The sequence below is a fragment of the Cherax quadricarinatus genome, chromosome 9 (genome assembly GCF_038502225.1).
Source record: "Cherax quadricarinatus isolate ZL_2023a chromosome 9, ASM3850222v1, whole genome shotgun sequence".
In the NCBI taxonomy this organism is placed as follows: Eukaryota; Metazoa; Arthropoda; class Malacostraca; order Decapoda; family Parastacidae; genus Cherax; species Cherax quadricarinatus.
Window position 1 is genome coordinate 2,379,883 of NC_091300.1, and position 16,846 is coordinate 2,396,728.

At 41.3% G+C, this 16,846-nt stretch overlaps 1 protein-coding gene across 1 annotated transcript in view; it reads right to left on the reverse strand.

The window, feature by feature from the left end:
* Window positions 1-444: 444 nt before the first annotated feature.
* LOC128686167 (myophilin) overlaps window positions 445-16,846 on the reverse strand; it is a 29,346-nt gene continuing 12,944 nt past the window's right edge. Inside the window, exons 2-4 of the mRNA XM_053772932.2 lie at window positions 7,620-7,729; window positions 4,459-4,666; window positions 445-1,101 (exon numbers count right to left, since the gene is read on the reverse strand). Coding sequence (XP_053628907.1) covers window positions 913-1,101; window positions 4,459-4,666; window positions 7,620-7,729 — 507 coding nt within the window. The 3' untranslated portion in view covers window positions 445-912. The remainder of the gene's footprint in view (window positions 1,102-4,458; window positions 4,667-7,619; window positions 7,730-16,846) is intronic.

Genomic DNA, 16,846 nt, shown 5'->3' on the forward strand with positions numbered 1-16,846 from the left:
TATATTGTGCTAGCTTACAAATCCTAATCATCACTAGAGTAATGGGTCTCTCTCTCTCTCTTTCTCTGCCACGACGTGTAAGAAAAACTGACTAATATAAATGCTGAAGGTGCTTATTGTATTTACTCACTTCCTGTTCGCCTCCTGTCTTCACTCTTGTATACTCCAGGTATACAGGAGTCAAGTTAACTTTTCTTGATATTTCGGAAAGTCATTCGCGTAAAATATCGAGTTTTCTTGTTATTATAGTCTGGTATCACAGTATGATCCAATGTCAGCATGCAATGATGAATCTAGAACATTAGAATATAGAAAAATAGTAGCAAGCTTACTAACCCATAATTGACAAGTCCTACTCACACTTATGTATTTGTGTAAACTATTTTGAAAGTTACCCAAGGTACTTACTTCAATTTCTGCTTTGAATATTCTACGCATCCATAACTCTGATTTAAAAAAAATGAAGAGTACTTCTCTCTCCTGCTTCCCACTTTTTGCTGCCTCCCTTCATTCTTTTTTTTTATATGTTTACCTACCATGCTTGTGTTTATCAATTCCTTGCCAAACACATCTCTCTCTTCCTGTACGTTTCCCTACGTTCATCCCATCATGACACTTGCAAAGTCAGTGTCATCATGCACTTCTTTGAAAGGTCCAACGTGACATATAAAATAGGCAGCTTCAGCCTCGACAAACCGGTGTGCACAACATACAGGAAATTGTCTTAGAGTAAGAAACATGGAAGAGCCTACTCGCCGAAACCAAGAATACTGTAGTTTAATATTCGCTTAGAAAAATTTATCCAAAATGGGAATTGGCCCTGCATAAACCTGAGGCTTCCTATTTCCTCTGCATCCTGTCTCTAGGAATATACCTCTTCCCTTTCTACTTTATCTTTCCTTCATTTCTTCCTCACTGGTAGAGAGAATGCTTGATTGCTTTCTTCTCCTCCTTACGCTTCTCTGCCGTGAGTTGCGCCATGACCTCCTTGGTGTCCCTGTGACCTGGGATGTCCACCTTCTTCTTGGGTTGCTCCTTCATAAAGCTAGGTTCGTCCCCTAACCTGGGGCAGTCGGGGCCCATGTTAGGATCCTCGGCTACCTGCGGGACAATCTTATTGTTAATTTATATACACTACTACTAAATAATAATAATAACGATAACGACAATGATGATGATGATGATAATAATAATAATAATAATACACATCCTATCCTCAGAATTTTCCTACTCTTATGTAAATAACTATAGCTCAATATCTAATCGGCCATTGTTATATAAAATATTCGAAAAAGTAATTCATAAGTGAGGATACTCTTTCATAGTGTCCTAGTTTGGTTTCAGGCCAAGAAGAAGTACAAATGTTGCAATTATAAAAATACTGGACTTACTTTATGCACCTCTTGAAAACAATGAATATCCAATGGGCCTCTTCACAGACCTTAGGAAAGCACTTGATACAGAAGACCACAATATCCTGCATCCTGCATCATAACACCAATATGTCTCCATCAAGGGCATAACCTCATCAACTCGACCAATCAACATAGGGGTGCCTCAGAGAAGTATTCTTGGCCCTCTGCTTTTCTTCACATTCATCAATGACCTTCCCAGTGTACCTCATGCACTTAAACCTGTTCTGTTCGTAGAAGCCATAGCTTTTGTCATTTCCCATTTAAATATGAATTTCTCAATAATGCGGTTAATGAGGAGCTCATAAAGACATCTACTTGGATGACTACCAATAAACTCACTCTTAATATTAACAAGACCTACATAATGTCTGGGAACACAGCTGCAAATGTCCAATTAAACATAATGATTAACAGTTCTCACACTGTAAGACAAAACAAGGGAAAATTCATAGGTTTATAAATTGACAGCAATTTAAAATTCAACACTAACATCCAATACTTAATAAAGGTCAGTAGGCATTCTCTCTGAGATGCGCTACTATGTATCTACTTTCTGATCTATCATTATCTCATCTATGGTATTTGTGCCTGGGATCTTCTATAGCATATTACCTAACGCCAATAATAACTCATCAAAAAGAGGCTTACGAACGATCAACCAATCTAGTGCTAGATAACACATGTTCCCACTCTTTAAAAGTTTAAACTTATTCAATATACATAATGTTCACTCATACTACTATAAATACTCTACATATATACTATAAATACATATACTACTATAAATACTACCACCTCGACAACCCCTCTTCAGCCCTCCGGATAATAGTTTGAGTAACCACATACTTCCTTCTAATCTCCAAACTACGAATTCTATGCATAATAATCACATCACACATTGGCCTCAGACACGACATCTCCACTGCCTCCAACATCCTCTTCGCGACAACATTCACCACCCATGTTGCCACACCCATATAAGAACATTGGTACCACTACACTCTCATACATTCCTTTTTTTTGCTCTTATGGATAACGTTCTTTGTCTCCACAGATGCCTCAGTGCACCAATTCCCTTTGCCCCCTCGTCATTTCTATGGTTCACCTCATCTTTCATAGACCCATCCGCCGACAAATACATTCCCAAATATCTGAACACATTCACTTCCTCCATACTCCCTCTTTCCAATCTTCCATTACTTAAATACTGTATTACTCTCATCACCTTGCTTTTTCCTATATTCACTTTTAATTTCCTTGTCTTACATATCCCTCTAAATTCGTCCACCAACCTTTGCAACTTCAGAATCTCCCAAAAGCACCGTGTCACCAGCACAAAGCAATTGTGGCAACTCCCACTCAATACTCGACTCAACCTGTGTAAGAACTCTGTGCTCATTAAAATCCTTAAACTCTGGAACTCTGTCTGAAGATTCCAAAGGTTCCCTCTTTCCCAGCAGCTTCAAAGCTACTGTTAAAAAGCACCTCTATACTTCTATGTGATCTATACTAGGAGAAACAAATCCTAAAATCTGCTGTTTTCATTTGATTCTATCCTTGATATTCTTGTTTCAACTTCCATATACTGTTAGACAGGCATATACTATCTCGTTATATTTTGTGTTATAATTTAAGTAACTAGTGACACGCTTCGCTACACTAGACAATCATATTTTCTTACTGTTTTTTTTTATGAATTAACCAGTAGCTTGTATCTATTTTAAGTTCTTACTAATACTGTATATTAGACCCTTAGATAAAAATGAAACTGAGTAAATTTTAAGTAGAGAGCAGTCTAAATTTTGCCCGAGATGCTATACATTCTATGGCCTTTTACATTACTGTGCATCTTCTGCAGGAATAAAATATAAGTTAATATTTGCATTTGTATTTGACCAGCATTTGTAATAGCCACTACAAATGTTATAACAAATTGTTTAATTAGCATAAAATACCCACAAAATGTTTTGCAAAAAAAAAAAAAAAATCCAGTAGTAGTTATAAGTTAATTTTAAGGGTGGCCAATATGTTCTGCATAACCAGGAACTTTCTGCAAAGTATATCAATAATGTTGACCATCCCTGAATCAATCGTAAATTGTACCTTGTAGAAATAAGGCTTACCAGTTATCATTATTTATCATTTATCAGTGAGACCATCCCATCCGTTCCCCGCCCCAACAGAGATCTATTCGGCCCCAACAACCTTTTCCCATTCAACCCATTCCCATCCAGTTTAGGAAAAATCCTGTTTATTCTCACAGAAACTCCTCACTCCCCCCCCCCCATCCTCTCCAGTCTCCCGTCCCCCACCACCCCCAACACCCAGTCCTTTTCCCACAACCTTCCCTATTCCGTCCCCCATCTTCATCCCAGCAACCTTTATCATGCTATTCCTTTCCAACATCCCCACTCTTTACATGTAAGTTCCTCTGTCTTCTAATAACATGTTCATTTTTCCACTATAATCTACCTTGTCCATAATTACTTTGTCTGTTTAGTAAGGTGAAGTCTAGAATCTTACCTTAATTCATGGTATAACTTAACAAATCAAAGGGTATATTAATACCCTTAATTAAGATACCCTTGTGTTGCAACACAATTGTCCTCAAAGATTTGTTAAGTTATACCATGAATTAAGGAAAGATACCAGACTTCACCTTACGAATCAGAGTAAATGCGATAGTAATTATGGACAAGGTAGATTATAGTGGAAAATGAGCGTATTATTGGAAGACAGGGGAAGTTATGTGCCCCTTAACGCGGGAGGTGCCTTGATGCTTGTGATCCAAGGATTCGGAGCTACTCTTCCCTTTACCGTATCAAATCCTATCGTCTTCAGTTCTCCAGGTCAGGTACAAATAACCTTTGCAGTTTCCGCGTCGTTCCCCATGAACATAATAATCATCCAACATTCCCAAAATCTTCCCTACCCGAACAGCCTTCCCCTCGCCCAACTCATTCGCTTCCCCTTATCCCCACACCCTTTCTTTTCCCTGGCCCTATCCCTCCCAACCTCCCATCCACCCTCCCTGCCCACTCACCAACTTGGCCAAGGCGTAGATGCACCTAGTGACCCTGGGAATGTGTCTGAGGTGCAGCAAATCCTCTACGTGGAAGAGTTTGGCCTTAGGTACGCCATACGTCTCTGCCTGCTCCAGGAAGTTGCGTATGTTGATCTGCTTGCTACGCGCGCCCTCCCACGTGATGCTGTCTTCGGGGATACAACCAGGCTTGATGCGGTTCATTAACCTGCTCGGGAAGGGGATATTATTTTTATTTTCTGTTTGTGGGAAGAGTAAGGGTGTATTTGTGGGTGGAGTTATGCGTGCTTGTGTTTGTTCACGTGTTTTTGTTCATGAGTTTTGTATGCGCATGTGTGCCTGTGTGTGGGTACCTACTCACCTAGTTCTACACACATTGTTGTAGCTGCAGAGACCTCGCCTCTTAGCTCGTCACGACTTTAGCTCTTCACAACCGGATTCACTAATTTCTAGTGCCGTGGGTCCTGTCATACCTACTCTTCCAGCTCTGTATGAAATCTACCTCTAGCGACTTCCATTGCAAGACATTCCACTTTGGATACTCTCTCTGAGGCTATAGAAATATTTATTGATGCCTCTGTTGGTTAATTGTGGTTTTAACCTCCATTTATATCATCTTATCCTATAGTCCCGCCTTTCAAACAACCTGTATCTGTCAGCTTTAAGTTCCTAGGTATCTTGTATGATGTAATCATGTCTCCCCTTCTCCTCCTATCCTATGACATCCTTTTGTCCTGTCTTAATAGGTCGCTCACTTTTGACTGTACTTGTGTGTGTGTGTGTGCACTCACCTAATTGTGGTTGCAGGGGTCGATACTCAGCTCCTGGCCCCGTTGTGTGTGTGTGTGTGTGTGTGTGTTTATAAAGGCAGCTTCCAGCTAATGTCCTGATATATTTAATTCTCTCAAATGTCCCTTTGGCTGAAGTGACCTTTTAGTTTTCCGTCTGTATTTCCTCCCAGTTCAAACATTGGGTCCCTGTCTGTGTTTACAGTTATCTCTCAGTATCTGTTATTTACCTGGAGTTTACCTGGAGAGAGTTCCGGGGGTCAACGCCCCCGCGGCCCGGTCCGTGACCAGGCCTCCTATGGTGTAATCAACTCCCTGGTTCAATGAACAACTACATAAATCAATGAACATGAGCCTATAAACAACGTGAATTTTTGAACACGATGGGTTTGTAAACAGCTCCGTGGGTCTGCACACTTGTATACCTGGAGAGGGTTTCGGGAGTCAACGCCCCTCTGGCCCGGTCTGTGACCAGGCCTCATGGTGGATCAGGGCCTGATCAACCAGGCTGTTACTGCTGGTCGCATTCAACCCGACGTTCGAACCACAGCCCGGCTGGTCAGGTACTGACTTTAAGTGCCTGTTTAGCGCCTGCTTGAAGACAGCCAGGGGTCTATTGGTAAACCCCCTTATGTATGCTGGGAGGCAGTTGAACAGTATCGGGCCCCTGACACTTATTGCCTTCGTCTCTTATCGTGCAAGTGACACCCCTGCTTTTCAATGGGGGATGTTGCATCGTCTGCCAAGTCTTTTTCGTGTGCAAGTTTCGTACTAATCCCTCTAGGATTTTCTAAGCGTATATAATCGTGTATCTCTCCCGCCTGCGTTCTAGGGAATACAAGTTGAGAAACTTCAAGCGTTCCAATAATTGAGGTGTTTTATCTCCGTTATGCGCGCCGTGAAGGTTCTCTGCACATTTTCTAGGTCAGCAATTTCACCTGCCTTGAAAGGTGCTGTTAGTGTGCAGCAATATTCCAGCCTAGATAGAACAAGCGACCTGAAGAGTGTCATCATGAGCTTGGCCTCCCTAGTTTTGAAGGTTCTCATTATCCATCCTGTCATTTTTCTAGCAGATGCGATTGATACAATGTTATGGTCCTTGAAGGTGAGATCCTCCGACATGATCACTCCCAGGTCTTTTACATTAGTTTTTCGTTCTATTGTGTAGATGGAATTTGTTTTATACTCTGATATAGTTTTAATTTCCTTACGTTTTCCACATGTACTTGTTCGTACATATGCCTACTTATGCCTTTTTTTATTAATAGTTTTGTATATATACTTGTATGAAACTTTCGCTTGTACATGTAAGTGAGTTGTAAAGACATGTTTTCTGGGAGTACCTTCAAAAGCCTCCTCTCATACAAGAAGACTTTATCTGGGTTATTAACCCGGAGAATTAGTAAGCCAGGATAACCTAAGAAAGCCAGTCAGGGTGACATATTTCCATTATTCTTCTTTTTCTGACTCACAATAGTCCGCTAGGAGCTAGGATTTGACCCCTGCAACCTCAACTAGGTGAGAACATGGGGTACCTACTTACTGCTAGGTAAACAGGAAAGTGCAAGGAAACATGCCCAACGTCACAGCTCTTCAAGGTTTGGTTGTGAGATGGTGTTACCAGGGAGCCATCAGCAGCCTCCATCTGACGTCTCGTAGTAACCATAAACCTGATGTCACTTACAGTTTATTTTTATTTGCGATAACATTACATAAATTTATCTGACCCGGAACTTGCGCGCGACCAAGAGTTAAAAGCGAAATATAACCGAAAATAAAAATGTGGAACAAACTTGGTAACACAAGGAGAAACCGAGCCAAGATATCCACACCCACAAATATTTACTCACAATACTGCTACGAGCATACTACCCGCAGGGTCTCAGCAATGTTCACCAGCTGTGCACCCTTGTAAATTACACTGCATTGTTCATGGATAATAAGTAAGAATTCTTATCAAGGGCTGAATCTGACACTGAATTTTGACAGACTGATAGATGTTTGTTTTTTTCATTGACAATGATATAAAATATTTTACTTATTTTTTTTATTAAACCTAACTTAAAAACCTAACCTAACTTAAACAAGTGTATTTGTTTAGGTAAATTATGCCAGTACAGCATAAGTCAGTTTAAATTGATTTAATACTGCTTCAAATCAATATATATATATATATATATATAAATATATATATATATATATATATATATATATATATATATATATATATATATATATATATATATATATATATATATATATATATATATATATATATATATATATATATATATATATATATATATATGTATATATATATATATATATATATATATATATATATATATATATATATAAAGTTTGTTAACTTACTTGCAGAGGATACAACCGTCTTTAAGGAAGAACTCGAAGTCTACCCTGGCAGCCTCATCTATCATGTTGTAGATCCAGATGAGAATGTCGTTTTCTTTGATGGTGTCGCGCTGGTACAAAAATAGAAGTCAGTTTTTATTTGGGTTTCGAAAATAGGCATAATTTTTTTTTCTACAATAGTTTGGCGGTACACAGGTGTTTTGGGCACGCACGCACGCACGCACGCACGCACGAATGCACACGCAAACACACACACACACACACACACACACACACACACACACACACACACACACACACACACACACACACACACACACACACACACACACACACACACACACACACACACACACACACACACACACACACACACACACACAGGAGAATAAGGAGAACAGTCGTAGAGCCAGAAATGAATATGCACAGATAAGAAGGGAGGCCCAAAGACAATATGAAAATGACATAGCAGCGAAAGCCAAATCTGACCCGAAACTGTTGTACAGCCACATCAGGAGGAAAACAACAGTCAAGGACCAGGTAATCAGGCTAAGGAAGGAAGGAGGAGAGACAACAGGAAATGACCGGGAAGTATGTGAAGAACTCAACAAGAGATTCAAAGAAGTGTTCACAGAGGAGACAGAAGGGACTCCAGAAAGACGGAGAGGTGGGGCACACCACCAAGTGCTGGACACAGTGCACACAACCGAGGAAGAAGTGAAGAGGCTTCTGAGTGAGCTAGATACCTCAAAGGCAATGGGGCCAGATAACATCTCCCCATGGGTATTGAGAGAGGGAGCAGAGGCGCTATGTGTACCCCTAACAACAATATTCAATACATCTATCGAAACAGGGAGATTGCCTGAGGCATGGAAGACAGCAAATGTAGTCCCAATCTTTAAAAAAGGAAACAGACATGAAGCATTAAACTACAGACCAGTGTCACTGACATGTATAGTATGCAAAATCATGGAGAAGATTATCAGGAGAAGAGTGGTGGAACACCTAGAAAGGAATGATCTCATCAACAGCAGCCAGCATGGTTTCAGGGACGGGAAATCCTGTGTCACAAACCTACTGGAGTTCTATGACATGGTGACAGCAGTAAGACAAGAGAGAGAGGGGTGGGTGGATTGCATTTTCTTGGACTGCAAGAAGGCGTTTGACACAGTTCCACACAAGAGATTGGTGCAAAAACTGGAGGACCAAGCAGGGATAACAGGGAAGGCACTACAATGGATCAGGGAATACTTGTCAGGAAGACAGCAGCGAGTCATGGTACGTGGCGAGGTGTCAGAGTGGGCACCTGTGACCAGCGGGGTCCCGCAGGGGTCAGTCCTAGGACCAGTGCTGTTTCTGGTATTTGTGAACGACATGACGGAAGGAATAGACTCTGAGGTGTCCCTGTTTGCAGATGACGTGAAGTTGATGAGAAGAATACACTCGATCGAAGACCAGGCAGAACTACAAAGGGATCTGGACAGGCTGCAGAACTGGTCCAGCAATTGGCTCCTGGAGTTCAATCCCACCAAGTGCAAAGTCATGAAGATTGGGGAAGGGCAAAGAAGGCCGCAGACGGAGTACAGTCTAGGGGGTCAGAGACTACAAACCTCACTCAAGGAAAAAGATCTTGGGGTGAGTATAACACCAGGCACATCTCCTGAAGCGCACATCAACCAAATAACTGCTGCAGCATATGGGCGCCTAGCAAACCTCAGAACAGCATTCCGACATCTTAATAAGGAATCGTTCAGGACCCTGTACACCGTATACGTTAGGCCCATATTGGAGTATGCGGCACCAGTTTGGAACCCACACCTAGCCAAGCACGTAAAGAAACTAGAGAAAGTGCAAAGGTTTGCAACAAGACTAGTCCCAGAGCTAAGAGGTATGTCCTACGAGGAGAGGTTAAGGGAAATCAACCTGACGACACTGGAGGACAGGAGAGATAGGGGGGACATGATAACGACATACAAAATACTGAGAGGAATTGACAAGGTGGACAAAAACAGGATGTTCCAGAGATTGGACACAGTAACAAGGGGACACAGTTGGAAGCTAAAGACACAGATGAATCACAGGGATGTTAGGAAGTATTTCTTCAGCCACAGAGTAGTCAGTAAGTGGAATAGTTTGGGAAGCGATGTAGTGGAGGCAGGATCCATACATAGCTTTAAGCAGAGGTACGATAAAGCTCACGGCTCAGGGAGAGTGACCTAGTAGCGATCAGTGAAGAGGCGGGGCCAGGAGCTCGGACTCGACCCCCGCAACCTCAACTAGGTGAGTACAACTAGGTGAGTACACAGAGGCGTCAAACACGTCAAGAAATTAGAAAAAGTGCAAAGGTTTGCAACAAGGTTAGTTCCAGAGCTAAGGGTAATGTCCTATGAAGAAAGGTTAAGGGAAATCGGTCTGACGACACTGGAGGACAGGAGGGTCAGGGGAGACATGATAACGACGTATAAAATACTGCGTGGAATAGACATTGTGGACAGTGACAGGATGTTCCAGAGATGGGACACAGAAACAAGGGGTCACAATTGGAAGCTGAAGACTCAGATGAGTCAAAGGGATGTTAGGAAGTATTTCTTCAGTCATAGAGTAGTTAGGAAGTGGAATAGTCTGGCAAGCGATGTAGTGGAGGCAGGAACTATACATAGTTTTAAGACGAGGTATGATAAAGCCATGGAGCAGGGAGAGGGAGGACCTAGCAGCGGTCAGTGAAGAGGCGGGGCCAGGAGCTGAGTCTCGACCCCTGCAACCACAATTAGGTGAGCACAGTACATAATATAAAATTTAATTTAGTAGAAGCAATGACATCATTATGATATTTCCATTGGGGCTGCTAAAATATTTTTTTTTATCGATCTAGGAGAGGCGTCTTATTACTGGTGAAGTGCTTTTGATCCGAGGAATCTGAATTACACTCCTCTTTCTTGGGTAAAACGTTACCTCCAGACTGTGTGCTTCACCATGTATATATTATTAATAATATTTTTTGTTTACATTTCAAGCGCTATGATGGTCATGTGGTTTAAAGTATAAGTTAAATTTACATTGTAAATATGAACATTCTTGCTCACCGTGACTGTTGTCGCGCACATTACTACACAACAACATGTTAAAAGTAGTATAACGGTATTGTTCAGCTACTGTGATGTATGTGACAGTAGTACAACGGTATTGTTCAGCTACTGTGAAGTATATGACAGTAGTACAACGGTATTGTTCAGCTACTGTGATGTATATCACAGTAGTACAACAGTATTGTTCAGCTACTGTGATGTATGTGACAGTAGTACAACAGTATTGTTCAGCTACTGTGATGTATGTGACAGTAGTACAACGGTATTGTTCAGCTACTGTGATGTATGTGACAGTAGTACAACGGTATTGTTCAGCTACTGTGATGTATGTGACAGTAGTACAACGGTATTGTTCAGCTACTGTGATGTATATCACAGTAGTACAACAGTATTGTTCAGCTACTGTGATGTATATCACAGTAGTACAACAGTATTGTTCAGCTACTGTGATGTATATCACAGTAGTACAACAGTATTGTTCAGCTACTGTGATGTATGTGACAGTAGTACAACAGTATTGTTCAGCTACTGTGATGTATGTGACAGTAGTACAACGGTATTGTTCAGCTACTGTGATGTATATCACAGTAGTACAACAGTATTGTTCAGCTACTGTGATGTATATCACAGTAGTACAACAGTATTGTTCAGCTACTGTGATGTATATCACAGTAGTACAACAGTATTGTTCAGCTACTGTGATGTATATCACAGTAGTACAACAGTATTGTTCAGCTACTGTGATGTATGTGACAGTAGTACAACAGTATTGTTCAGCTACTGTGATGTATGTGACAGTAGTACAACGGTATTGTTCAGCTACTGTGATGTATATCACAGTAGTACAACAGTATTGTTCAGCTACTGTGATGTATATCACAGTAGTACAACGGTATTGTTCAGCTACTGTGATGTATATCACAGTAGTACAACAGTATTGTTCAGCTACTGTGATGTATATCACAGTAGTACAACAGTATTGTTCAGCTACTGTGATGTATGTGACAGTAGTACAACAGTATTGTTCAGCTACTGTGATGTATGTGACAGTAGTACAACGGTATTGTTCAGCTACTGTGATGTATGTGACAGTAGTACAACAGTATTGTTCAGCTACTGTGATGTATATCACAGTAGTACAACAGTATTGTTCAGCTACTGTGATGTATGTGACAGTAGTACAACAGTATTGTTCAGCTACTGTGATGTATATCACAGTAGTACAACAGTATTGTTCAGCTACTGTGATGTATGTGACAGTAGTACAACGGTATTGTTCTGCTACTGTGAAGTATATGACAGTAGTACAACAGTATTGTTCAGCTACTGTGATGTATATCACAGTAGTACAACGGTATTGTTCAGCTACTGTGATGTATATCACAGTAGTACAACGGTATTGTTCAGCTACTGTGATGTATATGACAGTAGTACAACGGTATTGTTCAGCTACTGTGATGTATATCACAGTAGTACAACGGTATTGTTCAGCTACTGTGATGTATATGACAGTAGTACAACGGTATTGTTCAGCTACTGTGATGTATATCACAGTAGTACAACAGTATTGTTCAGCTACTGTGATGTATATCACAGTAGTACAACAGTATTGTTCAGCTACTGTGATGTATATCACAGTAGTACAACAGTATTGTTCAGCTACTGTGATGTATGCGACAGTTTGAAAAATAATGGATACATCTATTACGAAGGATATTTTTCAGTCATATAATATACCATCACATAACACTCCGTCCCATTACCTTCGTAATTTGTTCAGCTATCAAAACTTTGGAGTCCAGTCCCTGGACCCATTATGTACCTCTGTAATGTTGATCATACCTGATCATGTGTGTCCAGAGGCAGGTAGAGGAAGGCCTGAGGTTCACCACAGGCTTATAAGAACTAAGACTTTTAACTTGACAGGAGAGAATAACCAGGGAAGATATGACCAAAACGTACAAGATACCAAGAGGACTCATTGTGACAGACAGACATACAAAGGGGTGGAAATGGAACAAGGAGGAAGAGATAGAAGTTAATACGCAGATGCGTTACAAGGTTGTCGAACTAGTTCTTCAGTCTGAGAGTAGTTACAAAGTGGATGAGTGAGAGGCTAGGTTAGGTAAGATTCGTCAGGAGACAGGTCAGTTATTTCCTGACGCGGGTCTTAGTCATATGACCTGCCATTGCAGCTTTTGGTCATCTAACAGAGGCCTTCAGCTGGCTTACCAGCGCACCCCTTTAAAAAATTAATATTAGGATGAATGAGAGGTAGAGGCAGACTTTATATACACTCACAAGAACAGAAGTGATAGGGCCGAAGAGGCTAGGAAATAGTGAACAGCAGGATGTACTTGAGAGACAGGGCTAGGAGAGAAGACTCTAGCCTCGTATGAATGAAATTTAACAAGTCATCTATTTCCTGTTATTTATAGTTTCAAACACGCTCCATACCACACTACAAGTTCTGATGTATGACTTTACCAACATTTTATGACATTAAGCATGATTAGCTGAATAAAGTTCCATCACTATATAAATGACTGTCCAGGAATACCAGCAACAACATCAAATGCACATGAGGTAGCAAGGGTAAACTAAAGAACATCTTAACTTGATATTTTGGAAGGAGGTAGGGAGGGGATGGGGCGTGTTCCTGGTCCTGGGTTGAGTGTGCATCCTGTGTAGCTTGTGTGCACCCTGTGTAGTTTGTGTGCACCCTGTGTAGCTTGTGTGCACCCTGTGTAGTTTGTGTGCACCCTGTGTAGTTTGTGTGCACCCTGTGTAGTTTGTGTGCACCCTGTGTAGTTTGTGTGCACCCTGTGTAGTTTGTGTGCACCCTTTGTAGCTTGTGTGCACCCTGTGTAGTGAGTGTGCCCCCTGTGTAGCCTGTGTGCACCCTGTGTGGTGAGCGTGCACCCTATGTACCCTGTATAGTGAGTGTGCACCCTGTGTAATGAGTGTGCACCCTCTGCTTATAGGATTAGCAGGCGGAATCAATTAAAATTAATTAATAGTGGAGGTGTGGTGGTGGTGGTGGTGGCCAATGTCAACACTGGCGTTCTTATAAGCAACTGCATTATACTCTCTTCATTTGATTAATTTTAATGCGCATACTGTTCTGAGATCACTGGGGACATTGTGAATAAAGGAGTAACGATTACAAATTTGTAGTTCACACACACACACACACACACACACACACACACACACACACACACACACACACACACACACACACACACACACACACGCAGTGAAGAGGCGGGGCCAGGCGCTATAAATCGACCCCTACAGCAACAATTAGGTGAGCATACACACACACACACACACACACACACACACACACACACACACACACACACACACACACAGGAGAGATAGGGGGGACATGATAACGACATACAAAATACTGAGAGGAATTGACAAGGTGGACAAAGACAGGATGTTCCAGAGATTGGACACAGTAACAAGGGGACACAGTTGGAAGCTGAAGACACAGATGAATCACAGGGATGTTAGGAAGTATTTCTTCAGCCACAGAGTAGTCAGTAAGTGGAATAGTTTGGGAAGCGATGTAGTGGAGGCAGGATCCATACATAGCTTTAAGCAGAGGTATGATAAAGCTCACGGCTCAGGGAGTGACCTAGTAGCGATCAGTGAAGAGGCGGGGCCAGGAGCTCGGACTCGACCCCCGCAACCTCAACTAGGTGAGTACAACTAGGTGAGTACACACACTCGACCCCTGCAACCACAAATAGGTGAGTACACACATATACAAGCACGCATATACAACAGGCCTAGTGTCTAATCGACATGTGCCTAGGACAAAATGGTAACACACACACACACACACACACACACACACACACACACACACACACACACACACTGCGGGGCCAGGAGCTAGGACTCGACCCCTGCAACCACAAATAGGTGAGTACAGGCTGAGATTAGATTAGATTACATTTTGTCACCGAAGTGGCTAATTTATTGTGCGCCCCATATCCATCCTGTGGACGGTAGCGCAAGAGCATATGGATACACAAGAGGCCTAGGAACTAGGCCCCAAAGAGTTAACAGGAATGCATACGGATTTATATCTACATATCTATAGTTCAGTTATCTGTTACAAGCAAATTTAGGAAAGTTGCTTAGTACATCTGGTATCTTATTTTCATTAATAAGATATCTTGACATGTCACATAGGTTATTATGCTGTCTGTCTCTGTATTCCTCAATGAGTGGACAATTAAGCATATAGTGTTCAAGAGAGTGACCATATGCCTGATCACATAATTTACATTTAGTGTGATCATCATCTGTGTGTCTCCCAAACCTGGCCACTATACAACATCAGTCAGTACTTGTAACCAAGCCTAAGCCTGGCCACTACAACATCAGTCAGTACTTGTAACCAAGCCTAAGCCTGGCCACTACAACATCAGTCAGTACTTGTAACCAAGCCTAAGCCTGGCCACTACAACATCAGTCAGTACTTGTAACCAAGCCTAAGCCTGGCCACTACAACATCAGTCAGTACTTGTAACCAAGCCTAAGCCTGGCCACTACAACATCAGTCAGTACTTGTAACCAAGCCTAAGCCTGGCCACTACAACATCAGTCAGTACTTGTAACCAAGCCTAAGCCTGGCCACTACAACATCAGTCAGTACTTGTAACCAAGCCTAAGCCTGGCCACTACAACATCAGTCAGTACTTGTAACCAAGCCTAAGCCTGGCCACTACAACATCAGTCAGTACTTGTAACCAAGCCTAAGCCTGGCCACTACAACATCAGTCAGTACTTGTAACCAAGCCTAAGCCTGGCCACTACAACATCAGTCAGTACTTGTAACCAAGCCTAAGTCTGGCCATTACAACAAATTTCTGTAAACTCAGCATTGTAATCCTTATAGAGAATAAACTTTGAATTTGAATTGAATTGAATCAGTCAGTCTATTCACATTGCAAGTTGCTCCATAAACATACTTATCTACGTTCATGTTATCATAGTGGGTTATAGATCTACTCAGGCTTCTAACTGCATTCCTATAACAATCATTTTCATTATTTACTTCTCTCCTAATATTGTTCCTAATGCTAGACACAGATATACCAAAGTTATATTCTACATTCTCCTTCTGGGTACTCTTCTTGGCTAACATATCAACTTTATCATGAAGGAGTAATCCAATGTATGATGGGATCCATAGCAATTGTACAATAATTCCTTTGTCCCTGATTTTTGAGTATCTATACCTGGCTTCTCCAATGAGCATGTTGTTGGAGTTATTATGAGTCAAGAGCCTTCAATGATGACATAGAATCAGTAATGATGATAGAGTCAAGCTCAGTGTCATAGGTTAGCTTTATCGCCATTAGGATTGCAAACAATTCAGTTTGCAGTGTAGACGCCCAGTTGTTAATTAATTCTTATGCCTAGTTCAACAAGTTTATTATGGTTCTTAACTAGGGAGGTGGTAACAAGAGCAGATGCAGCCCTGCCAGAAGACTCCTGTTTAGATCCATCAGTGTATATAACTTGTGATAACTTATTACTACCAGCTAGGTGAGAAATTTCTTCTCGAACAGTTGCTTTAACAAGTGATTTAAGGAAGGGATTACTAGCAATGAGCTTCTTGGGAGGGACTTGCAGGGATGTGATATTAAATGAACACATCCTCCATGGAGGGGTGAAATGCTCTTGTTATCTACAGTGATATAGTTCATGCAGGTTATAAAACTTAATGCAATTGCACGTTTTCACAGTCCATTTAGATCTGTGTGTATTTACCTCTAGACACCTGGTAAGATTCATTGTGACAGTCTAGTTACAGAGGCTGAGAGCTCTTAGAGATGTGGCAGGTTTTCATCCCAGGTATGGAGCTAATGTTAAAATTGTGAAAATTATGTTTGCTTACTTTAAATCACTGGTTGATTATGCCGCGCACCTAAAAATTGCAGAACGAAGCAGTGAGAGTCATCCTTGGATGCTATCGTACTGCCAAAAACTAAACAAGTGGAAAGAACTTTATATTCCAAGCATCAGAGATCGTGTCACTGATTGAAATGTGTTCAGTGATATCAATATGCTCAAGCAAATCTATCCAAACCCTTTTTTTTTACACAAATCAAT